This window comes from Muscardinus avellanarius, assembly GCF_963383645.1.
Source record: "Muscardinus avellanarius genome assembly, chromosome: 15".
In the NCBI taxonomy this organism is placed as follows: domain Eukaryota; kingdom Metazoa; phylum Chordata; class Mammalia; order Rodentia; family Gliridae; genus Muscardinus; species Muscardinus avellanarius.
Genome location: NC_137801.1, coordinates 33,392,434 through 33,417,708, shown reverse-complemented (window position 1 = coordinate 33,417,708; position 25,275 = coordinate 33,392,434). Strand labels below are relative to the sequence as shown.

The 25,275-nt window shown below is 41.9% G+C and overlaps 1 protein-coding gene across 1 annotated transcript in view; it reads right to left on the bottom strand.

The window, feature by feature from the left end:
* Nucleotides 1-275: 275 nt before the first annotated feature.
* The window catches only part of TMEM178A (transmembrane protein 178A), a gene marked incomplete at both ends in the record, with an annotated part of 70,026 nt that continues 45,026 nt past the window's right edge, over nt 276-25,275 (bottom strand). Inside the window, 3 exons of the mRNA XM_080711715.1 lie at nt 276-517; nt 10,466-10,603; nt 14,508-14,621. Coding sequence (XP_080567841.1) covers nt 276-517; nt 10,466-10,603; nt 14,508-14,621 — 494 coding nt within the window. The remainder of the gene's footprint in view (nt 518-10,465; nt 10,604-14,507; nt 14,622-25,275) is intronic.

The following is a 25,275-nucleotide window of genomic DNA, read 5'->3' as shown; positions in this document are numbered from 1 at the left end:
TCCTACAACTAGAAATGGTCCATGGCACCACTCCCCATGCCTCACAGTCGGAGCATAAATAGTCATTAAAGCACTTGAAGCCACAGTAGTCTCGTCCTTGGAAAGGTTGGGAGGTTTGGCATGATTGTGTATCAGTCATCCAGAAAGGGCTGCAGGCAACAGGTTGGAATGTCAAAGACCGCTTTGTGCTTGGAGTCCTGTGCTTGGAATCCTGATGGGAACTCCGCTCCCCTCGGGAGTCGCCCACACCACAGACGGGCCTGGAGCGCAGACGGTCATACCGTAGAGTCCCTGCCAGACTTTAGATGTGCAATCTTCGTCCGGCTAATAAACGGATAAGCGATGCAGAGACCTCCAGCTGCCACGATAAAACCCAAACTGCACCAGGCGCAAAAGATAGACCAGCTGTAGCCGTGTTCCACATCATCAGGTAGGCTATAAATTAGCTTCGGGAGCCGGTTCAAATCATAGGAGATACTGGCAGCATACGTGCAGAGGGAAATGGTGCAAAATATCCCTATAAATAATACAAAGAGAACAGAATAATGACCCGTGAGTGCTCACCTGCTGCAAGGCAAATGCCACACAGGCCTTTGTGAACATCGGATCAAACAGAAGGCGCTTACCCCAAATTCAAAAAGACCCATCATTCTATTACTAGAATTAATTCATTCAACAGTGACAAAGTGTCTATGCGACAGACCCTATGTGTGGGACTAGAGATACAGGAATGAAAGAGATAGATGGGAAAATTCTGGTAACTTGAGTTATTCAGAATTATCTCATGTGAATGCCTACACATGTTTGAATTTATTTTGTTTTGTATTCCTAAAAACAATTTAATAAACACTCTATTTTTTAAAATACCCTCCCTTCCTTTTTTTTTTTTTTTTTTTTTTTTTTTGCAGTACTAGGGATGGAACTGAGGGGGCATTCTACCTCCATGCTACTCCCCCAGCTCTATTTTTATTCTTTTTGTGTGTGTGGGGGGGGGGGTCTGGGAACCCAGGGGCATTTGACCTCTGAGCTACAGCCTCTGCCCTATTTTTTATTCTTTATTTTGAAACTGGGTCTCACTGAGTTGCAGAGGGCCTCACTAAGTAGCTCAAGCTGTCTGCAAACTGAGATCCTCCTATCTCAGCCTCCCAAATGCTGGGATCACAAGCATGTGCCACCACACCTGGCTTCTTTATTCTTTATTTTGAAACAGTATTTTATTGAGTTGCAAAGAGCCTCACTACTTTAAGTAGCTGAGGCTGGCCACAAAACCAACAGAGATCCTCCTCCTGTCTCAGCCTCCCAAATGCTGGGGGATTGCAAGCATGCACCATGATGCCCAGTTGTGTTTTTTTTTTTTTAAATATTTTAATCTTTCTTTCAAACCTAATTCAATTCAAGATAGTTGTCATTTCCCTTTGCTCTATACCTAATAACATATTTTATATAGAGGCACTCATTATTTGATCTGCTTTCTTTTCTTTTCTTCTCTTTTTTTTTTTTTTTTTCAGTACTGGGGATGGAACCCAGAGGTGTTCTACCTCCAAGCTACAGCCCCTGTCCTATTTTTTATTCTTTATTTTGAAACAGGGTCTCACTGAGTTGCAAAGAGCTTCACTAAGTAGTAGCTGAGGCTGTCCACGAACCACGATCCTCCTCTTTCAGCCTCCCAAATACTGGAATTAAAAGCATGCACCACCGCACACCCAGCGGCTTTCTTTTTCAATTAACATTATCATAAGTATCATGTTGCCTGTAAGTAATATTTTAAAAGAATACTCACTGCCAGGTGTGGTGGCACACACTTGTAATTCCAGCTCTTGGGAGGCTGAGACAGGAGGATCACACAAGTTCGAAGGCAGCCTCAGCTACTTAGTGAGGCTCTCAGCAACTTAGTGAGACCCTGTTTCCAAATAAAGTATAAAACAGATCTAGGAGTATAGCCTGGAAGTAGAAAAGCCCCTGGGTTCCACTCACCCCCACAAAAAAAGGAAAAAAAAAGATTATTTATAAGTAGCTCTTTTTTAAGGTACAGAGTTTGGCACATACAAGAGCCTCATTTTTGTTAATCAATGATTTCAAATAAAATAAATTAGCCAGGCATGGTGGCGCATGCTTGTAATTCCCATGCTTGGGAGGCAAAGACAAGAAGATCTCGCAGGTTCGAAGCCAGCCTCGCTGGCTTAAGAGACCCTGTTTCCAAATTTTAAGAAAAGAAAAAAAAAAAAAAAATATATATATATATATATATATATATATATATATATATATATATATATATCTGGGAGTGTACCCAGAGGTAGAAGGGTTCCATCTCCAGTACCACCAAAAAAAAATAAATAAATAAACAAAATAAAATAAATTAGGCCCAGGAATTTGAAATTGATATAAAATAGAAGTAAGGAGATTGTATACTTAAAACAATCAAATTCTAAGCAAATAGACACATCACAAATGTACTTTTTTTCAGTACTAGGAATTGAACCCAGGTATATTCTGCCTCCAAGCTACACACCTAGACTTTTTAAAAAAAAATTTATTTTAAAACAGGATCTCTCACTAAGTTGCTAAAGCTGGGCTCAAACCTGCAATCCTCTTGTCTCAGCCTCCCAAGTACTGGATTACAGGCATGTACGACCTTGCCCAGCCAAATTTTACTTTTTATATTAATACCATGTATGTATAACTGTTCTTTAAAATCAGGACTCGGTGATGCTTTAAGGATGTAGACGCTTCTATTCTACGATCATGGGCCAGAAAGATGCTCTCTTTGGCAATGGGCCAAAATGAGTCAGATGCTGAGTTGAAGGTGGGTAATAAAAACAGAAACTCGTATTCAGCTGAGTGTCACAATTCCAGTTCTGTTAGTGCTAAGTCCTACACATCTATCATCATTCTCTGGTTTATCCCTGCGTGGATACAGTGGAGGGAACATCTATTTGCTGGGAAATTGCTTTGGTATCCTCAGGGATACATGCAGCACCTCCATCAGAAAGAAACAGATTTTAGAACTGAAAAGAGAGAGCTAAGGGAAACAGGGCCCCCAACCTCCAACACATATCTTTAATTTATAGTTTTAGAGATGGAAAACGCTAGCAGAAAAGAAAATCAGAGGAGGTAGCAATTTGGAGAAAATAGAGATCAACTAAATGCCATAATTTTAAGTGCTAGATCTCCGTTTCCATTCAAATCATGTGAGGGCACATTGCCTAAATCTTTTTCCAAATGTGCACTTAGAAAATGAATCTTCTAAATTAAAAAGATACTTGATCTGAGATAATTTGATATTTCCGATGCTTTACTTAATTCTATGTTTGAACTCTAAAGTGATTTTGTTTCCCTAAAAAGTCTAAAATCTTATCTTCTGACTTCTTACTCTGTTTTTGCATAGCGAACACATCACTTTCAGTTCTTCAGAAGAAAGAATGAGACAGAATTAATTCTTTCATAAAGGAATAGACTGTCCAAGTAAAAACAAACAACAACAACAAAAGCTCCCTTTTGCTTTTTCCAAACATTGTGAAGAGGAGATATTCTGCCATCTCCATGAATGTTTGCATGGCACCAAAACAACATTTATTACTTATTGAATAATGTTTATTAATTTTATTATTTATTTATCAGTCTCATTTAATGAATGTTGGTAATCGAACAAATAAAGCCAATAGAAAAAAATTGATCTCTGGAATGGCAACAAGTAAAATATATTAATAAAACAACAACCTGTTCACAGGAAAAGCAACTCCATTTTGCCTTTTGCTGTGTTCACACAGGTGAATGCCCAAGAGCAAGCATTTTTACAGGTAACACAGTTTATGATCCTTGAAAGTTTAAGTTCAGACTTTTAAGGATCCTTTGATGTCTCTATTCATTAACTTGAGATGTAAGAAATATGTATTTTCGTGCCCAGCTTTATTGCAAATCATTGTGTGACCTAACTCTGAGCCTTAATGTCATTATCTAGGGGGGGAAAGGGGGGGCTTGATAATTGAAGCCCTTACAAGTGTCAATTTCTGTGATTCTGTTCATCAGATAGGATCTGGAGCATGTACATTTCCTAAAACTTCTTAGTGAATCTAGTACTCAGTTTTATGCAAGTAAGTAAAGAATGAAGTATTCTATATACTTTCAGTGTATGTTCCCTTTGGTTTTACATTAAAAAGGTGAATTTCTTAGTGCTCTTCACCATCAACTTCATAAAATTACTCTTAGTGAAATGAATTTTGGCATTACACCATGAATTCATACTCAGGAGAAAAAGATTAAGAGAGTTTAATCTGAGGCCTTAACCAGGCCAAGATTTATCTCTGCCTGTAGTGTCATGGATGGTTGCACTTTCCCTGCGCACAAGATGTATGAGTATTTACTTCGTGGACACTGTGAATGATGTCACTAACATCAGCTAATATCTTTTTTTGTCCAAGTTGCCAGAGACCTGAAGCTCCCTCCAACTCAATGTGTGGCCCACTGCGAGCAAATGTGCACTTTCTTGGCATGCTTTTTGCTTCTGCTCTCCCTCTTGGGTCCTCCTGGCCCCTCCTGGGATCTTCACTGTCCCCCAAAGGCCATGTGTTGAAGGCTCTGTCACCGGCCTGTGGCCCTCCTGGGAGGTGGTGTGGCCTTTAAGAGGTGGGGCCTAGCAGAAGGAAGTTAGGTCATTGGGGGCGTGCCTGGAAGAGGGCCATTGGGACTCTGGCCCTTTTCTCTTTCTCTTTACTTCCCAGCCACCAGGAGATGAGGAGCTTTGTCTGGACACACTTCCTGCTGTGATGCTCAGCTTCACCAATGCTTTGCTGTGGCTCACCACAGGCCCAAAGCCAGGACCAACCAACCACGGCTGAAACTTCTGAAACATGACCAAAATAAACCTTTTCTTTAAGTTGATTTTTTTTTTTTTTTTTTTTTTGGTCCTGAGGATTAAGACTCCAACACATGAACTGGAAGAGATGCACCACATCCCATAACATTGTACGTGTGTGTGTGTGTGTGTGTGTGTGTGTTCAAAAATGAGGTATATTTCTAACTCTTTTATAGATCTAAAGAAGATTGTACTCTTTTGTGTTATATCAGTTTTCCAATGATTATTTATGATCCACTCTGCCCCAGACCTAGTTCTGATACTAAGGGTAACTTAGCTTTTTGATTCTTGCCAGTCATAGCCATCATTGGCTCAACACTGATGTGGTCAGGAGCCTAAAGTGCCCTTTGCACGCACATTTCAGCATGCCTCTGGACTTCCTGTGAGTTCCACAAGTTCGTTGTCTAAAGAAGCTGAGCACATGGCATCAAGAAGACCTGCTGAACAACACCGCATTCTGCAATACATCAACTTCTACCAACTGAAGAGCCAGTTCATTCCAAATTATCCTATGTAGGACTTACCTAGGTAGCAAGTTATTTCAGGTAATACTGCATTTTCATCAGTAGCAATCTAGTTAATGAAAGGTATGGAATGGGATATGAAAAGATAAATAAGGTACTCCAGCATTCAAAAAGTTCAAACTCTCTAAGAACTGTCTTGAAGACCCATGGAGAGAAACGCTGCCTGCCCCTTCATCCTTCTCCTCCAATCCCCTTCCCCCCTGACAAGCTGATGTGACCCAGGGGAGAGGATCCCAGTCCCGAGCTTGCTCCTGGCCATTGTTGGTAGCATCTTCAAAAGAGGAATAATTACTGGTTTCCTGACAAGCCCTATATGCAGCTACTTTTCTTATAAAATATTAAAAGGTTTTCCTGCCAGTATCCTTAATTAGAAGATACCATGATATCCTAGAATTGCAGGGCTAGAAGGGATATTTTCATATCAAGACAGCAACAAATTTATGCTACTATCCCAGATCATCAACCTAATTTCCTACCCTAAAATCTTTGTGGTGCCTGTGGCCAGCTGGTAAGATGTAATTAGAGTAACTTGGTCCATTCTTTTGACCTCTCTCCTTTGATGTGCTTAAAAGGCTTAAAGGAGTAGAAGTTGCCTCCCCATGGTTGGCTCGCTTGATAAATAACCACCTACAACACCCAAAGGCATAAAACATTGATTTTTTTCCCCCCACTCTGTCAAAAGATGGCCTGCTCATCATTCTGATCTCTTTGCCCTTCCAGCAAAAATACTTCAAGTTACTTTTTACACAGATTACTCAAAAAGTCATGCCCACATTATCTTAACTAAATACGACTTGGCAGGACTAAGACAGACAAAACTTTGCAAAATAAGTAAATAAACACAAAAATAAATCCATAATCTGTAATTCCTAAATCTAAAAAATGGAATCTTTTTCTGAAGGATTACAGCAAGCTTCTTTAGTGACAATGCTGTAATACGAGGCTGTTACAGTCCTTACTGATCCTGCCTAATGTGAATATTCATAAGTTTTGCTGTGGAAATGTTAGTGTATTTGATTTCAGGATGCTACTCCAGATCTCGAGTGTTCGATATATAGGATACATTTGCCATATTACCTTTATAAAATAAAAGTTTAAAAACATCTTGAATTCCAAATACATCTGACCCCAAGAGTTTCAGATAAAGCATGATGGACTTGTAGTTTTAGGTCATATTTGATGGAGAGCCTAGACAATTCACTGACTAGCTATGCTGACTAGACACAGCCTGATACACTGAGTGCAGCAGGGTATTTTCTTATTTGGGTGCATTTAAGCAAAGAAGCTGTAACCCAGGTGGGCATCAATGCCCCTGACGTTGTCATGGTGCTGCCTGAGCCCTGTCAACCCTTTCTCTATCAGAAAGGAATGTTACAGGCCATGTGTGCATGTCCAAAATGGCCACGGCCTCTCAGGGCACAACCTGTGAAGGAGAATGGATTCGGTGGGCAGCAAGACCCCGCCAAGGGAGGTCCAAGCTTTATCCAATTTGTGAGAATCCTGGTGCATTAAAAGAGAATTAAAATCTGATGATAGTTACAAAAATTACATTTTATTTTATTTTTTGGTACTGGGGTTCCTGGAAGCCCTTCTACCTCCGGACTATGCTCCCAGACCTATTTTTTATATTTTTATTTGGAATCAGGGTCTCTTAAGCCAGAGCGGCTGGCTTTGAACCTGCGCGATCCTCCTGTCTCCGCCTCCCCAAGCGCAGGGATTACAAGCGTGCGCCACCACGCCCGGCCCAAAATTACATTTTAAATGTTAGCATTGAATGAATTAACTCTTTAGATACTTATAATTTAAATCATAATAATTACATTACTGCAGTCATCTCATGGAATGCTTCGTTTAATGTGGATAGAAATAATCATTCACACCGCACTGGATGCAGCATGCTCTGGTAACAGCAGGAACTTAGAGCTGGACGTGAAGGGGCTTATGCCCTCAGTTCTCCATGTGTGCCTCTGTGTCTGCTTGTATAGCCTCAGAGCAGGTGACATTAAAAGTCTAAACTTGAGACCCCTGCAGGCTGCCAGGCCTGCCCCAGTCCTGAGCAAGGAAGAGGGAAGGGGAGCAACCTGTCCCCCAGCTGTGAATTGACACCGCTGCTCCACATGTGGATAATCAGGACCCGTCTGCATGAAATAAGGCCAGAGGAGAGTGACCCTTCCGTTGTTTCCATTTTAACAGCTCAGACTGTCACATCATCAATGTTCTCCATGGAAGGGTTGGCTAATAAGTTCAGTCAGAGAATGAAGATGCTGGTGCATTAGAAGGGGCTAAGTTTAGCATCAAAAATCTGTGGGAGGGCTGCTGTCTGCAGCTGCTAAAGACAGCCTGCTTAATTAAAATCAATCCTTTTAACCCTTCTTTGCTCTGCCTCCTGCTACTTCATGTGAAGGCTCTACGGCGCATTCATGGGTGAGCACCGCTATCTCAGTTGTATATGAAGAAAATCTCAAGGCATTATTTGTAATACAGAAACAAAGTAAACCTCTCTAACTCTCATATCCAGGGATAGAATAATATAGCACCCAGGGAATCCAGGCTCTCCCCAGTGCCCACCCAGAGCTCCCATCCACCTGCTTTCCTCTTAAAATCAGACCAGCCCCCCAGACCCTTGAGGCTCCCACTAGGCCTGGCTTTCATGGTCTTGTGATTTATTTTAATGCTAACAATTGTTTTATATGCTAAGAGCATTCTAAATTATTCATGCACTACTGTATATTAAAAGTGTCCTTTAAAAAATAATCCTACTGAGGCTTTGGTTAAATCTAGTCTTTCATTTTCCTGACAAAGGGCTGGTGTGGGGCCTTTGCAGGGTGGGGAGAGGAACAAATACGCGCTTCTTAGATGCATATGGGACAAAAGTCAGGGAAGGAGGGTGCAGCTCATAAAGGGGAGGGCAGTGGGGACACAAAGCCCCAGAGGAGGCTTAAAGGAACCCTTTGGGCAGTTCAGTCCCTCTGTGCTGCGGGGCTGCTCACTTCACAATTCAGATTCTAAATACGTTCCTTAGGCAGGCATCCAGGGGCAGGCATCCAGGGGCATCCTGAGGTTGTAGAAGAGGGTTCAAATCCTCTTCTACAACCTCAGGACTAGCTTCCGCTTCCCTGTCCTGGCAGCCACTGTACAGTCCCCCAAATCTGGAAATACTAACTCAGGTTTCTGCTCAGAGCCATGCAGGGTCCGTGGGGCCTTTTGGAGGGGCTCCTGGGGATTGAACCTGGGGTCTTTCTACCTCCAAGCTGTACCCCAAGTTCTTTTTATTTTTTATTTTAAAACAGGGTCTTGCTAGTTGCTGAAGGTGGCCTCAGATCTGAAATCTTCCTGTCTCAGCCTCCCAAATACTGGGATTACAGGTGCGCACCACTGTGCCCAGCTCTCCATGGGACTTGGGAATTATTTGTCAGTATGCTTTTGATGATGATTCATGTACAAAGGTAATTTCACAAAGGCAGATGGGAGTTAGAAGGAAAGGTCCCTGCTGGTGTTACTTAAGGCTGCCGGGTGAGCAGACCAGAAAAGTACCACCTCGCTGTCACCTCTGGGTCAGACAGAAAGCCCTACAAGATGGCTGCTGCCTGGTGTGCGCACAGGCTTGGAAAGAGACTCATTACAGTGACAAGTGCTGGGAGGTTTCATCGTGGTCACTTGGGGGATGGTACTCCAGGGAAATGAAAATACGCTTATTAAAAAATGGTCATCCTAAAGAAGCATTAGTTCTGATTCTGGGTACACGTGGCGAAACTTGATTTGGCATTTACTCATCATTAACAGATTAATTTTGAAGGACAAGAAGGAAGGAAAGATTTCTTCCCTGCAGCCACATTCAGTTTCTGTCAACCATCAACTCACTCCCCACTACTTTTTAGGCAAAAATACCCTTTACTTGTTAACCAAAAAATCCCCAGCCATGTCTGCATACACACCCCTCCCAATCCCCTGCATCATCTCAGCTCCTGTGCTTAAGCTCTTCTAGTGGCTTGAGTTCATGCTCATTGCCATGAGCAAGCAAGCCTTAGAGGTTTGGCACCGCCTTTGGCCCCCACCTCGGGATACCAGCCTTTCCATCTCTGCCCTCCAGCCAGGCTGGTCTTTTTTCTGCACCCATTTCTGTATAGCATTTGTCACTAGTGGCTTCCCGGGTCCTGCATGTGTGCCTGGCCACTGGAGGCTTCTCACGATGTAGCTCAGAAATCGCCACTTAGCAAGGCCTTCCCTGAGTCCCTCTGCCTTCCTGCTCATTTTCTTTGCAGTTTTTATCATGATCATAAATCACTTTTTTTTATTTCTCCCCACAGAACAAATGGACAAGAATTCTTCTCGCTTTATTTACTACGATGTGTCTCTAATACCTAGAGCGCACAGCACAGTCAGTCTTCAAAACACGCCGGTGGAGGGAAATGAAGCGAGTCTGTGTGCGTGGCGATGGAGCCACGGCCAGCGTCGCCCAGGCACCCACTGAGCCGGGCTCTTCTCTGTCTCCTCTCTCCTGCAGAGCTCCTGACAAGCCGTGGCTGCCTTCACTGACAGTCCAGGCCACAGCTTGGGAGACAACGTGGGAAAAATGAACAGGGACAAGATGAAACAGATCTGGCTCAAATGGGGATGAAATCCAGGACACTTCCACCAGACCGCAACGGGCCATATTGGGGAAGTCAGGCATGCATTTTTAATGCTTTTGTTTTCTTTTAATTCTGCATTTCGCCGGGCGTGGTGGCGCACGCTTGTAATCCCCGCGCTTGGGAGGCAGAGACAGGAGGATCCCGCAGGTTTGAAGCCAGCCGCGCGAGCTGGAGACCCTGTTTCCAAATAAAAAGGTAAAAATAGGTCTGGGAGTGTAGCCCAGAGGTAGAAGGGCTTCCAGGAACCCCAGTACCACCAAAAATAAATAAATAAATAAATAAATAAATAAATAAATAAATAAATAATTCTGCATTTCCCACCAAAGGCAAGTGACTTTCCGGTTGCTCTTCTCCCAAGTGAAACCAAAACAAGTCAGAAAGCAGCTGAGCGAAGCCAGCAGCACCACAGCGTTCACCGTTCCCCTCCCAGGGAGCGCGGCCCAAGGTGCGCGTACCTGTCATGAGGAACAGGAGTCCAGCCACGTGCTGGGTCAGGCTCTCCTCCCAGAAGAAGCTCACGGTGGCCACTATGCAGCCACACAGCAGGACAGCCACGGCCATGCCCAGGAAGCCGGCTGTGATTCTTCTTAAATCTAATCTCAAGACAGAAAGAGACATTCAAAATCAGCCACTGAAATTGAGGGAACAAAGAGCCTTGGATACGTTGTGAAAACCAGACAGGCTTCGGGCCTACACGGTGAAGTGGTTTGGGGAATTCTCTTCCCAAGTGCCCATAAGAGGACGGAAGGGGTGTAACCGAAGGAGGGGCGGGAGTCACCCTCTGAGTCCACAGAGAAGTCCATACCAAGTACAGAGCGTGTGAGAGGGCGACCCCAGCATAAACTAGCGTAACAGAAAGCAAGTTACTTAGTTTGAGAAGTATCTTTGTTAACTTTAAAAACAGCGATATAAGCCAGGTGGCGCAAGCTTGTAATCCGAGCATTTGGGAGGCTCAGACAAGAGGATCACGGTTCAAGGACAGCCTCAGCTACTACTTAGTGAGGCCCTTTGCAACTCAGTGAGACCCTGTTTCAAAATAAAGAATAAAAAATAGGTCTGGGGGGTGCCATTCAGAGATAGAATGCCCCTGGGTTTCATCTCCAGTACAAAAATAAATAAATAAATAAATAAATAAATAAAATAAAATAAAATAAAAATAAAAACAGCAATACAAATAAAATCACCAACAATATGGTGGCTATAATTAATCTGGCTTTGGAGGCAGAGCCTAAGGAGTGAGCATAGTGAAACTGGGTTTGTCTTACATCATGGATGCTTTTTCTGGGGGGGGAGAAGTTACTGGGGATAGAACCCAGGGGCATTCTACCTCTGAGCTATACCCTCAGCTCTATTTATATTCTTTATCTTTGAGACAAGGTCTCACTATGTTGCAGAGAGCCTCATTAAGTAGCTGAGGCTGGCCATGAACCTGGATCCTCCTGTCTCAGGCTCCCAGGTACTGGGATAACAAGCATGTACCACCACACCTGGCGCTGTTATTTTGGTACAAAGACAGCCTCACTGGCTTAAGAGACCTTGTTTCCAAATAAAAATATAAAATAGGTCTGGGAGTATAGCCCAGAGGTAGAAGGGTTCCATCCCCAGTACCACCAAAAATAAATAAATAATAAATAAATAAATAAATAAATAAATAAATTTTGATACCTAGATGCTAAGTGTTACGCTGCTTCTTAGAACAGCGGATCCCAAGCATCCATTGCTTCCCCTGGGCCAGGCAACAGACAGATGTGAGCAATCAAGGGCACAGGCAGCGGAGGCCGCTGCACACCGTGCTGGGGGTCGAGGGCCCCCTGCTAATGTGGAAGTGCTCAGGCACATGCACCCTGCTGCATGTTAGGCAGGTTAGGGTGCTCCTTAGGGTGCTATGTGGAGACTGGGTTACAGTAGCCCCCAGTCTTGTTCTTGGCACACATAGACTATCCCTTTTTTTTTTTTAAGGGTATTCCTCATTTCCAGCTCACAGCATCCAAATTAAAACAGGGCATCTTTGCTAGAAGGGGAAGTATAAGCACCCAGAGTATGGGGTCAGAGGCAGTGACAAGAGATGGCGAGGTTAGTGGCTGGGAATGGTGGTGCACACGTGTAATCCCAGTATTTGGAAGGGTGAGACAGAAGGATCACAAGTTTGAGGCTAGCCTTAGAAATTTGACAAGGCTCTCAGCAACTTAGTAAGATCCCGTTTCCAAATTGAAAAAAATGAATAAAATAGGACTGGGGAGGTAACGTAAAGGCAAAATGCCCCTGGGTTCAAACTCTAATGCCACAAAATAAATAAAGATTCTGAGTTTAACATTATGGGTGTAAATAGTTTTGGGAGACATTAATATCTGAGTAAGGGAAATATAATAATAGTTCAGCCACTCTTATCTTACAACTCCCCAAATTCCCCATGGTTTTAAGTGATAGTGTTATCTTCTGTGACTATTGAAAGGCACAAGGTTCATATTTAGTTCACACAGGATTCGCTTTAGTACCAGACATGTTAACTGTATCCAGTAAATGTGGTATAGATTACCAGGGGTGACTATCTCAGAAAGAGTAATGTTGACTGCTAAAGAGATTTTTTTTAAGCTTCTTTCCATGAGAATGAAAAATAAAGGAAGGAAATAAAGGCAGGCAGGCAGGCGGGCGAATGCTAAAATATTTATTTGCTGAGCAATAATGGGGTACAAATTTTTAAAGAGATAAAGTTCTTTTTCAGGATCCTATGATGCACTTTCCCTACCTGCCCAAAGCCAGTGACCATAAGGTCCTTCTGAACAGATGATTAGGACAAAGCTCCAGAAATGCTCCTGAAGATTTAAGAAGTAAGGGCACTTGGATAAGACTAACCTGGATCTGATGATAAGTGATTGTTAAATTTTTCTAGCAAGAAAGGACTTGCAGGAAGTCATACTATTAAGGAATAAACCACATTGTATCTGATAATTTTCCAAATCTTAAGTTTGCAATCATAAGATTTGTAGTGTGTGTGTGTGTGTGTGTGTGTGTGTGTGTGTGTGAATTACTGGGGTTCAAACCCACAGGCATTCTCCCTTGAAGATATACCCTCAGCGTTGGGCATTCTCCCTCCAAGATACACCCTCAGCCCTATTTTTTAATTTTCTATTTTGAAACAGGACCTTACTAAGTTGCTGAGGCTGGCCTCGAACCTACGATCTTTCTGTCTCAGCCTCCAGAATACTGGGATTAAAGGCATGCACCACCATGCCCAGCAGATTTATAATACCATGGCTGTGGGAATATCATTAGTACTTCCAAGTATGTACTGAAGGTTGGGATCTAGAATGTCACCCAAGAACTCAAGTGCTGAAGACGTGGCTCCCACTGCAGCCATGTCCAAAAGTGGTTTTGAGGAGTCATTGGATCATGAAGCCTCCGACTTCGTTGGTGTAATCCCCCATTGGGATGGGGGGAAACTGTAGGGAGGGGGGCATGGTTGCAGGAAGTAGATGAATTGCTGGAGGCATGCCCTTGGGGGCCATAGCTTGTCTCTGCCTTCCTGTTGGTCCCAACTGCCACTAACTGAGCAACTTTCCTCTATCCTGCCCCTTTGCCATGATGTTTCTGCCTTGGAGCCAGCCGCCTCTGGACTGAAACCATAAACCAAAAACCTTTCTTCCTCTAAGTCGTGCACAGTACTTGTCACAGCCACAAAAAGCTGATTAACACGTATGCTTTTGAGACCCAAAACACCCATTTGCTCCACAGAGCACTTTACTTGCAGAATGAGACTCTGCATCGTCTTCCGCACGGTTCTGACCACCAGTCACAACCAGGGCTGTCCTTGCTGCTTTTCTTCACTGGAAAAATGACAACATCAACTGCTGATTTGGAGAAACACTGAAAGGAATTCCATGCGGTGCTTTGCTTTTGTGAGCTATCTATCAGCAGACAGCTTGAATCAAAAGTTTCCAGGTAAATACCAGCCCTCTGTAGCTGCACATTGCAGGAACCTTTCTAGAAGTTTCACTTTTTCCTGACAGAGAAAAAGAGCAATTCTCTCTGAGAAGATGATGATATGTACTCATGAGGAGATTCTTAGCAGAAACACCAAGGTCTGAGATCAACACAGCAGCTAATATAAATATTGTACGTACACACACACACACACCATAACTGAGCACATGGAAGGGACAATCTCTTTGGTGTGTTGGACAAGTGGTGGGACAGGTCCCGACAAGTTGGTAGAGAAAAGGCTGAGTCGCCTGCTGTGTTCAGTTGACCTGGGCAGGCAGGCACGCGGCTCTGTCTGGCAGAAACTCATACCTGAGTTTCACACATTTGGTTTGTAAACAAGTTTGTGCCCAGAGTGTAGTAAAATGATTTTTGGAATCTCTGATCAAGTCCATGGGGCCCCAGAGACTCACGTAGGATAAACACATTATTTCATTCCAAACCTGAGAGGGTGTTGGGAACGCTTACTTGTTCAGAAAGAAACCTTTTCCTCTCTGACCCTTTCCCAGAGATACTTACGAAGCAGGTGCCATTCATCTTGCTGTATTGTCTTGGTTAAATTGAAAGGAATGTTTCGTAAGCGGATTGGCTGAGAAAAGTGGTACTTGATAGCTGTACACCGCTGTGCAATACCTTGAAGGAAATAAGAAATGTGATTTACTAGTCTGCTCATTCGGAATGAAATTCTAGAGACCTAAGGCAGAATAATTTTATCCTATATGAGGCGGAATGAAAAGGGGATAGGAATCTCCTGATTACTCTCATTAACAGAGGCAAGTCGGAACAGTAAAAACCTAACACATGAAATAATTTTTAAATCCTGTTTAGTTTTTGAATTATTAAATGTGTACGGATCTATATATTTCCCTAAATGTTTTTCAATACTGAGTTTGTATGACCTAAACATAAAACTACTCAAAAAGAAATGGCCAAAAATCTACAGATGATTGAGATAAGTGAGTTTAGAATTTTAAATTAACACATAAATCACATTTCTGAATTTGATCCAGTCTCAAAGCCTCAAATGGGTTACAACAAAAAGTTCATTTGCCAGGTGTGGGGGCACACATTTGTAATCCTAGTACTTGGGAGGCTCAGACAGGGTGATGGCAGATTCAGAACCAGCTTTAGCTACTTAGTGAGGCTCTCAGCCACTTAGGAAACCTTGTTTCCAAATAATAAAATAAAAATGGCTGCGGGTATAGCTTGGAGGTAGAATGCCCCTGAGTTCAATCCCCAGTACCACAAAACAAGATTAGTATATGTGTTATTTGGAAACCAGAGGATATATTTCCATAAAGATAGCTTCTGCATGGTGGTTTGGGCAGTGACTGTATCTCTAGATACCTTCTTCAGCTACCTGGGGCAGCTGATGTCATTTTTAATACAAACATGATTAAAAAGATACTATTTAGCTGGGCATGGTGGCGCACACTTGTAATCCCCGCACTTGGGAGGCGGAGACAGGAGGATCGCGCAGGTTCGAAGCCAGCCAGCCGCGCTGGCTTAAGAGACCCTGTTTCAAAAAAAAAAAAAAAAATAGGTCTGGGAGTGTAGCCCGGATATAGAAGGGCTTCCAGGAGCCCCAGTACCATCCAAAAAAAAAAACAAAAATAGTTCTTCTGCCCCCCCCCCCTTATCTAGTTGCCTGGCTAGCCCTTGACACATGTTTTGATGTGGGCACGTATGCCCATTGGTGATCTAGTATCCTCTCCTCACCCCCACCCCATGCTTTTATTGCATAAGTAAACACAGGCCTATTTTCTTAGAGCCTTCAAATCACATTAAAAGTATCTACCTTTTCATAAAATTAAACTACAAACAAAACTTCTTCCTGTTATCATGAATCATCTGGTCCAGTAATTTGGATTAAATACAATCTAATTGAACTAATATTTATTTATTTATTTATTTATTTTGCAGGTCTGAGGCTGGAACCCAGGGGCATTTGACCTCTGAGCTATACCTCCTGCTCTATTTTTTATTCTTTATTTTGAAACAGGGCTCAAGTTGCAGAGGGCCTCACTAAGTAGTTGAGGCTGTCCTCAAACCGTGATCCTCTGGTCTCAGCCTCCCGAATGCTGGGACTACAAGCCTGAGCCACCACGCCCGGCATTGAACTAATATTTAGAAAGGCATGAGTGCCAGTCCTTTATCTGTGGCAGCTGAAAAGAAATGTATCCTTAAGCTGGGCGTGGTGGCGTACACTTGTAATCCCAGCATTCAGGAGGCTGGGACAGGAAGATCACGGTTCGAGGACAGCCTCAGCTACTTAGTGAGGCCCTTTGCAACTACGTGAGACCCTGTTTCAAAATAAAGAATCAAAAATAGGGCTGGAGGTGTAGCTCAGTGGTAGAATAATGCCCCTGGGTTCCATCCCCAGACCCACACACACACAAAAATCCTTAAAGATGCAAGCAAATCTCTAATTATTAAAATTTGAGTAAGTACAAAAGCAAAATAAAACTTTTAAAAACTCAGTGTAAAAAGGTCTACTATTTGAGCAATTTGAGCACAGTTGGTATCATAAAGCCACCAGTCCTTCTTGTGAACACACCTACATGCTTACTTTTTTTTTTTTTTTTTCCTAGCGGTACTGAAAATGAAACCCAGGGACATTCTACCTCTGAGCTATACCCCCTGCTCCCTTTTTAAAAAATTATTCTTCATTTTGAAGCAGGGTCTCACTGAGTTGCAAAGAGCCACATTGAGTAGCTGAAGCCCTCTGCGAACTGAGATCCTCCTGTCTCAGCCTCCTGAATGCTGGGATTACAAGTGTGTGCCACCACGCGCTGCTCAGGCTTATCTTCCCTAAGGAGCTTCTCAGACATCAGTGTACATTCAAATTACTTGGGGCTAGGGGAGTGTTAAAGATGCAAACTCTTGGACTCCATCCTAGATAATCTAAATGAAAATATTTGGAATGGAGCCAGGAACATAAATTGTTCAAGCATCCCAAGTAATTCTGAGTTCTGAGGCAGGTAGCCTTGAATCTCATTTTGAGAAGCACTACCCCAAACTACCAATGAGTTTTGGAAGAATTTTTTCTCATAAAATAACAAGTGCTCTAAAATCTCAAAGTTATTTTCATATTTTTTATTTTTGTTCTTTCAACATGAGCCCTCTGGTAGTGACTGCTTGGGCTAAGGCATCTAAGTTAAGTGTTTACCTGTAAGTTCTATGTTTATAGGTCAGGAAATGCCTATCCTTATAAACAGCGAACAGTCTGGTGTGGGAATGACAGATAAAGAAGCACAAATGTGATAATAGCTCATATTTGTATTATTTAAAACTATCTTTACATTTGATACTCATCCTCAAGCTGATCTGTAACTGTGTATAAGCAGAAGTGAAAGGCCAAAGCAGAGCTGAAAGCAAGACCCAACACACACACATGCACATGCACACACACACACACACACACACACACACACACATGTCTGTTCCCCAAACTAGGATACTTAATAATGTTTACAGGTGTTTAAGGACATATCTGTCCAGTCATTAGTCTACTACTATGCTAACTAAGCTGCTGAGACTTCAGGGGCCACATATGACATAGAATACACACTACATAATTAACTTAGGAAAGTCACTAAAAAAATAAATAACCGAAAAAAAAAAAAAAAAAAAAAACCCTGAGAAGAGATAGCTAATTTCCAGAGTTGCAACTTTATCTTATTTAAAATGCTCAGTTTTCAACATGAAAGTACAATTCACATGAAGAAATAAGAAAGCATGATGTAGGGTTTGGAAAAGGTAGCTCAGTGGTAGAGTGTGTGTTTAGTATGCACGAGGCCTTGGATTTAATTTCCAGAAACAACAAGAAAAGGAAGAAAGGAAAGAATGAAGGAAAGAAGGAGAGAATAGGGGAAGGAGGGGGAGGGAGGGAGAGAAAGAGAAGAAGAGAAAGAGAAAGGTTCATAAATGAAAAAAATCAGAAAAGAAAAGCAGTCCCTAGATTCTGTCACCGAGGAGACCCAGACATTGGATTTACCCAATAAACACTTTAAATAGGTTCAAAAACTAAACTAAGAGCCGGGCGTGGAGGTGCACACTTGTAATCCCTGCATTTGGGAGACTGAGACAGGAGGATCCTGTTTCACAGCCAGCCTCAGCTACTTAGTGAGGCTCTTTGCAACTAAGTGAGACCCTGTTTCAAAATAAAGCATTAAAAATAGGGCTGGGGGTGTATAGCTCAGAGGTAAAATGCTCCTGGGTTCCATCGCCAGTACTGCAAAATAAATAAATAAATAAATAAATAAATAAATAAATAAATAAATAAAACCTAAAGTATATTATGTCCAAAAACCTAAAAGAAAGTATGAAAATTATGTCTCACCAAACAGAACATTGGTGAAGTGATAGAAAGTATAAATTTTCTAAAAAAAAAAACACAAAAAAACACAAAAAAACTAGAGTTGAATAATACAATAACTGAAATGAAAAATGCACTAAAAGGGAACAACAGAAGTTTTGGGCAGGCAGAAGAAAGAACCAGCAAACTTGAAGAGAAATCAGATCTTATCCTGCCTGAGGAAAATAAAAAATGAATACATCCTAGAGACCTGTGAGACACCATTGATCAAACCAATCTAAGCACAGGGGAGTTTCAAAAAGAAAAAAAAGGAAGAGCCAAAAAGAATATTTGAAGACATAATTTCCCCAAACTTCCCAAATTTGATTATCAAAAGCACAAATCTACATACCTATAAGTTTAGTTAAATACAAATAGTAAAAACTCAGAGATCTCAATCCAGATAAATCATAATGAAATTATTAAAAGCCAAAGACTGAGGAAGGATTATGAAAGCAGTAAGAAAAAAAGCAATATATCATTACATGGGATCTTTAATAGATTAGCAGCTACTTCTCATTAGAATCCAGGAATATGACAGGTGTGGTGGCACACGCTTGTAATCCCCATGCTTGGGGGACAGAGACAGGAAGATTGCGCAGGTTAGAAGCCAGCCACGCTGGCTTAAGAGATACTGTTTCCAAATAAAAATATAAAAAATAGGTGTCTGGGAGTGTAGCCCAGAGGTAGAAGGGTTTCCAGGAACCCCAGTACCACAAAAAAAAAAAAAAAGGAAGGAAGGAAGGAAGGAAGGAAGGAAGGAAGGAAGGAAGGAAGGAAAAAGAAACCAGGAAGGCCAGAAAAGAGTGCGACGGCAGAGTCAAAGCACTGAAAGAAAAGACTGTCAACCAAGAACTCTCTATGCAGGAAAATTATCCTTCAGAAGTGGGGAAAAAGTAAAACACCTCAAACAAAATCTGAGAGAACTGATCGCTATCAGATCTGCCCTGCAAAAATATGAAATGGAGTTCTTAAAAATATAATGGAAGGACAGTAACTAAACCCACACAAAGACGTAAAGGGCATCTATAAAGGTTATGACACAGTTAATATAAAGGACAGTATAAATTCGTGTGTTTGTCATTTAAAAGTCATAAAGAATAAGGCAACAATTATAAATCTGTGCTGGTGCATAAAAATGTATGAAGACATAATTCGTATGGGAATAGCACAGGTGAGGAGAGGTAATGGAGCTATAGAGGAGAAAACGTTCTATATGCTACTGGAATTCAGTTGCTATCAATCCAAACTAATTGTTATAAATTAAAATGTCAGTTCTAATTCACAAAGCAACCACTTGGAAATTAAGATAGATAGATAGATAGATAGATAGATAGATAGATAGATAGATAGATGATAGATAAAAATGAAACAAAAAGGGAATTAAAAAGATACAATAGAACAAAACTATGGGATATGTACACAATGGAATTTTACTCAGCCATAAAGAAAAACACAATTACATCATTTACAGGGAAATGGATGAAACTGGAGAACATTATACTAAGTGAGATTAGGCAGAAACAAAAAGTAAAAAATCAGATGCTCTCCCTAATATGTGGAAGCTAGGGAGAAAATGGGCCATAGGAGGAACTCTAGATGAAGAAGGAGAAACTACAGATGAGCAAATAAGGCAACCTAACTGAGGGGATGGGAGAGGGGAGAGGGAAATCCCTGATGTACATGATGTACATTAACAAACATCAAAGTCAATCACTAAGCCAAACATGAGATGGAGGGATGGGAGGGAATGGGGCTGGAGTTGGGTAAAGGCTAATTGGGTGATGTGTGCATGTATGTCTCCACCATCTTGTACCCCATTAAGATGTATGACTACAATGCACCAATAAAAAAATTTTTTAAAAAACTAAAGAAAAAAATACACTAGAAAATAACCATTTAGCAAAAAAAAAAAAAAAAAAAAGACAGTAATAAAGAAACTGAGAAACAAAAAGACAGAAGGCATAAAGAAAAAACTTAGCAAGGCTGGGCATGGTGGTGCACACTTGTAATCCCAGCATTCAGGAGGCAGAGACTGGAGGATCGCGGTTCACGGACAGCCTCGGCTACTTAGTGAGACCTTTCACAACTCAGTGAGAACCTGTTTCAAAAATAAAAAGACTAAAAAATAGGGCTGGGGTGTAGCTCAGAGGTAGAATGCCCCTGGGTTTCATCCCCAGTACTAAAATATAAAATGGCTGGGGGTATAGCTTGGAGTCATAGAATGCCTCTGGGTTCAACCCCCAGTACCCACCCCTAAAAAGAACAGACTAAAAAATAGAGATGAGAACATAGCTTGGAGGTGCCATGTCCCTGGGTTCCATCCCCAATACCGCAAAAAAAAAGGAACAATAGAAAATTTGAATATATCTGTAATGAGTGAGAAACTGAGTTATTAATTAACTTGGTTAAAAATTTTCTACAAGGAAAAGTCCAAGACCAGATGGCTTTGCTGGTGAGTTTTACCAAATGTTTAAAGAAGATTTAATAATCCTTCTTCAAGAAGAAAAACAAATAAGAGAAAATACTTTTTAACTCTATCAATGAAACTAGTATTCCCTTGATATGAAAACCAGACATCCCAAGAAAAGTACACAATATTCCTTATGAATATATATATATATAATATATATTCATGTTCATATATATATTCATATTCATACATATTAATATATATATATATATATATATATATATATATAGAGAGAGAGAGAGAGAGAGAGAGAGAGAGAGACTGAAGTAAGCAACATTTAAAAAGATTTGTACATTATTGCCAAGTGGGATTTATCTCAGGAATGTATGATCAGTTCAATATACAAAAACCAACTAATGCAATATACCTCATCAATGTAATAGAGGACATAAACCACCTGATCACCCCGGTGCTTTGAAAAAGCATTAAAAAAAATTCCATGTAATTCTCATCAATGACCTTTTTAGCCAGATATGAAAGTATTATTACTTCCACTGAAGGGCCAATGTGACTCCATCTTGCATAAAATCCATTTTGTTACAACTCAGGGCTGTTACTCTGGAATGTATGTACTTGTGGAACCCTGTATAACCTTTGCACTGTTTTCCTGAAATTGTAACCGTTTAACCTATGCCTTGCTCACCCCTTGAATGTAATCACCTCTCTTCCTCCACTCTTTATTCTCCGATAAATTGCAAGTAAACTGCTCAGTACAAAGTTCCACCCCTCCCCTGGGGAAACCTAAAGAAGACAAACTGGTTTCCAGATATGGACATAAGAGGGGGCTAGCCAACCAAAAACTGATACCTGTCTCAGTTAAGGGGGCTTAGCCAATAAGGAAATACAGTTAAGGGTTTTGTTACAATTTGAGAATATGTTTGGGGGAAACTGTCCCCGGGGACCCCTGTTAGGGTCCCGGACACAATTTCCCTCAAACAATAAAAAAAAAAAAACACAAAAAAAGTAAAAGATAAAAAGGTAAAAAGAAGGTGTGGGTTCTTGCCCTGAGCTAAGGATAAATACACATTAGCCCAGACTCTTGCTGAAGATTTAAAGAAGTTTATTTAAAAGATAGAAATACAGAAGACAGTTACAGCCCCATGCCATTCCAGAGTGGCATGGGGGTGGGGGTTCAAACGAATTCACCAAGATACAAAACACGGAACAGACTTCTTATACACAACACCCTCCATCTTGTCCACGTAATTCTGACGTAGTAAAGGTCCCTGTAAGGTATGTCCCCTTACCATGTAAGGTACCTCCCCTTACTTTCCTGCCCAGATGTACTTTCCAGCCTAGATCTCTTTTCATGAAGGTCATGGTTGAAGATTGACCCCCTCCTGCCATCCTAGCTAGATTATCCAATTATTATGTAAACCTGTCTTTAGGTCCTAGTTCCCCTCTCCTATGGACTTGCTAATTGCCTTTAGCTAGATTAATTTACATTAGAATAGTTGCCTGCTTTTTTTTTTTTAGCAGAAACTAAGTCCTTTCACGAATTTTTGAAATATAATAATCAAAGTTTTCTCAAATCTTCCTAGGACATTCCCAATGAAACGGGGTTTCTTGAGAAGAAACCCGGCGTTTCATTACCGGGTTCTTGTCTGTGGTGAGCGAAGAATGACACCCACAGACCACAGGAAGGGGAGTAAAAGGTTTATTGGAAGCAACAGGGAATAGGAAAAAGTGGCCAAACACCCCTAAGGGCTACAGAGGCTCTGGTGTCCAGTAGCTGTCTTCAGGTCACTACCCGAGTGTATCCCGGGCCAAGTGCCTTCAGTTGCAAGCTGCTTTCTCCCAAAGTCCATGCGATCTGCCAGAAAGGAAGTGCAGGTCACCCCTAGGGGCCCTGGTCGGCCTTGATGTCCAGCAGAGGACTTCAGGTCACTACCCGAGTGTAGCCTGGGCCAAGTGCTTTCAATTGCACTCCACCTTCTCTCAAAGCTAACGCGACCTGCGAGAGAGAGCTCCCCAGCAGGGAGGGTTTCCCAGAGTAGGAAACCGTCTTGGTGACTGCGCTAGGGGTTTATATATATCTGCATGTCCTCTATTGCTTGGAGTTTGGGAAGCAGCTCTCAAAATTTTCATAGGGTATTTGCATGTCCTTTGAGGGGTCTCCTTTCAGTAGGAGTGTCAGACTTGCTCCAGTGATGTCTCCTGGGTTTGTTGATTAGTAAACAGATGGTTTTGTGAAGCTTTGGTTGTTCTTATCTCTGAACCTTGGAAAAGCTGATCTCTTTTAGGAGCCTTGGAAGTTAATTAGTATTCGTTGTCGCCCCTCAGGAAATTAAGTTTTTTTCTACCAAGGCCTCCTCCCTATCTGCCTAACTCCTTTTTACCTCCTCACCAATACTGGTACAGGTTTTATGGTTTTTCCTTCTTAAAAAGGGCCTGGCTGACTGGAAGGGCGCATAGCTTTAACAATTGGCTGGAGGGTCTGCAGCCCCAGCTAACAGGTCATTTTTCTTTACTGCGAAATTCTTTTAATTTTTTTTTTTTTTTAATATCTTGCTGGTGTGTGGCTCTCTTCATCCCCGCATAGTCCTGGCCCAATACCACTAAACAGAAAAATCTGAAGCTCAGAAAGGTTAAGTGATTAGCGTGAGGCCAAGGTACAAGATAGTAACCAAGCCTTAACACAGATGCTGTTACTTAAACTTCATATACTATTCATCCAGGAAAGTTAAAAATCCTTAGCCTTTTAGAAATGCATCTTAATTCTGTAGGTAGCTAAAGCTGTGGTTCTAAAACATACAGTCCATGTGAAGTGAAAACAATTTTTCCAGCTTAGTTCTAACATATGCTCTTTTTGAAACCATGCTGACTCCTACCACGGGTTCTATCTGTAATATTACCTATAATGTTCTCTACTTGGGACAGGTGGGATTGGCAACACTGCAACTCACAGAAGTTGCTCAGTGCTGGAGATGAGTGTGCCAGTATTGGAACAAAATGTATTTAAAAATAGCTTTGGTATTCATGTGCTGGTGTTGGGGAATGGCTTAAAAATGTATTTGAAAATAGCTTTGGTATTAGAAAGCCAGAGCTTGGGTGGGGGAGGCACTCAGGCAGGGAAGGGACCCTGCAGAGCTCCCAGCACCAAGGGTGATTAGCAAGAAAATAGAGGGAGCCCAGGGCTTTTTGTATTTTAAAGACAAGTTTACAGAGATAACTTCTAGTAGACAGACTAGGATGTGGGAGGAGGGGCCACAAGCCTTCAAGAGATGCCTAATTTCGATAATCCTTATTGAAGTAACACCTTTTGGGGTCTTAAAGATTTGAGATTACACCTACAGAAAGAAGACTTTTGGTCAGACAAGATGTAAGATAGTGAATCCCCACATCAAAAGACTTGCCCCGGAGAAGGGGCGGATCTAGTCGGGTCAAAAGATGGTTGGTTAAGCAAAGATACGGGGATAAAAATCTTTATAAAAACTGTGCTGTATCCAAAAACTTCAGTAACTTATTTTCAAGTTGCTCCACTGAATTTATCCCTTTAATGCAGTGCTTTAACTCTGTCCTATCTTTCTGACTTTGTAATAATAAAATTGCTTAAGCTTATAGCAAAAAAAAAAAAAAAAGTTCAAGCTATTCTTTTCTAAGATGACTAAGAACAAGAACCCGTGGCTGTATCTCACACCGTTACAGTTTCAGAGCCCAACAGGGGCACCATAACAAGTGTGGACCGACGAGAAATGGTTCTCTCAGACTCAGAGGAGCTGCCCTTAGACAACTTCTGTGCTAGGGAAATGTGGGGCTCCTCTCAACTCATTGCAAACCTCCCCAGGGCCTGCCTCCTCAGCCGCCCCTGCTGGTAATGTGCAGATGCGAGCCTGCAGAAAATCCCCCGGGAGCAGATGGCGGCCAGCCTGGTGCTCCCTGCTTTCCCGTGGAGCCTGCCTGCACACATCACCAATGGCCTTTCCTTCCCCATTGGGATCTGATCTAAACATAAAGTGCTGTGAATGCTACAGCGAGAAGAGGAAAGACCAAAGGCAAGTGACCAGACCTCGCCCGTAGTCAGATCCAGACAGTAACATGCAGCACTCAAAGACAGGGAGTCTGTGCTCAGCCCAGAGCTCCTCAGCTGAGTTTGCAGTGAAGTGTCCTAAGGTCCTGCTGCTCCATTTCCTTGAAAGATGATGACAGGCTTAGGCACAATTAGAAGGGAAAGTGAGAGTGAAGGCTGGATCAGCAGCAGTGTCAGAGAGCGACCGTTAGCTTCTTTATGTCCTTATTCTTAAACACTTGTTCCACTGTCATAGCAGAAAGTCAAATAGATCCAAAAAGGAAAGCATATTATTAAGGTTCGACTTCCTACTGCACACACACTAAGCTCACAAAATGAAACCTGACAAAAATCACCCAGGAAAAGACCTGCAGCAGCTTGATGGCCTGCCGAAGACAAAGTAGGTCCTTCTGATGAAAAGACAAGTAACATCTATACAGGATGTGCA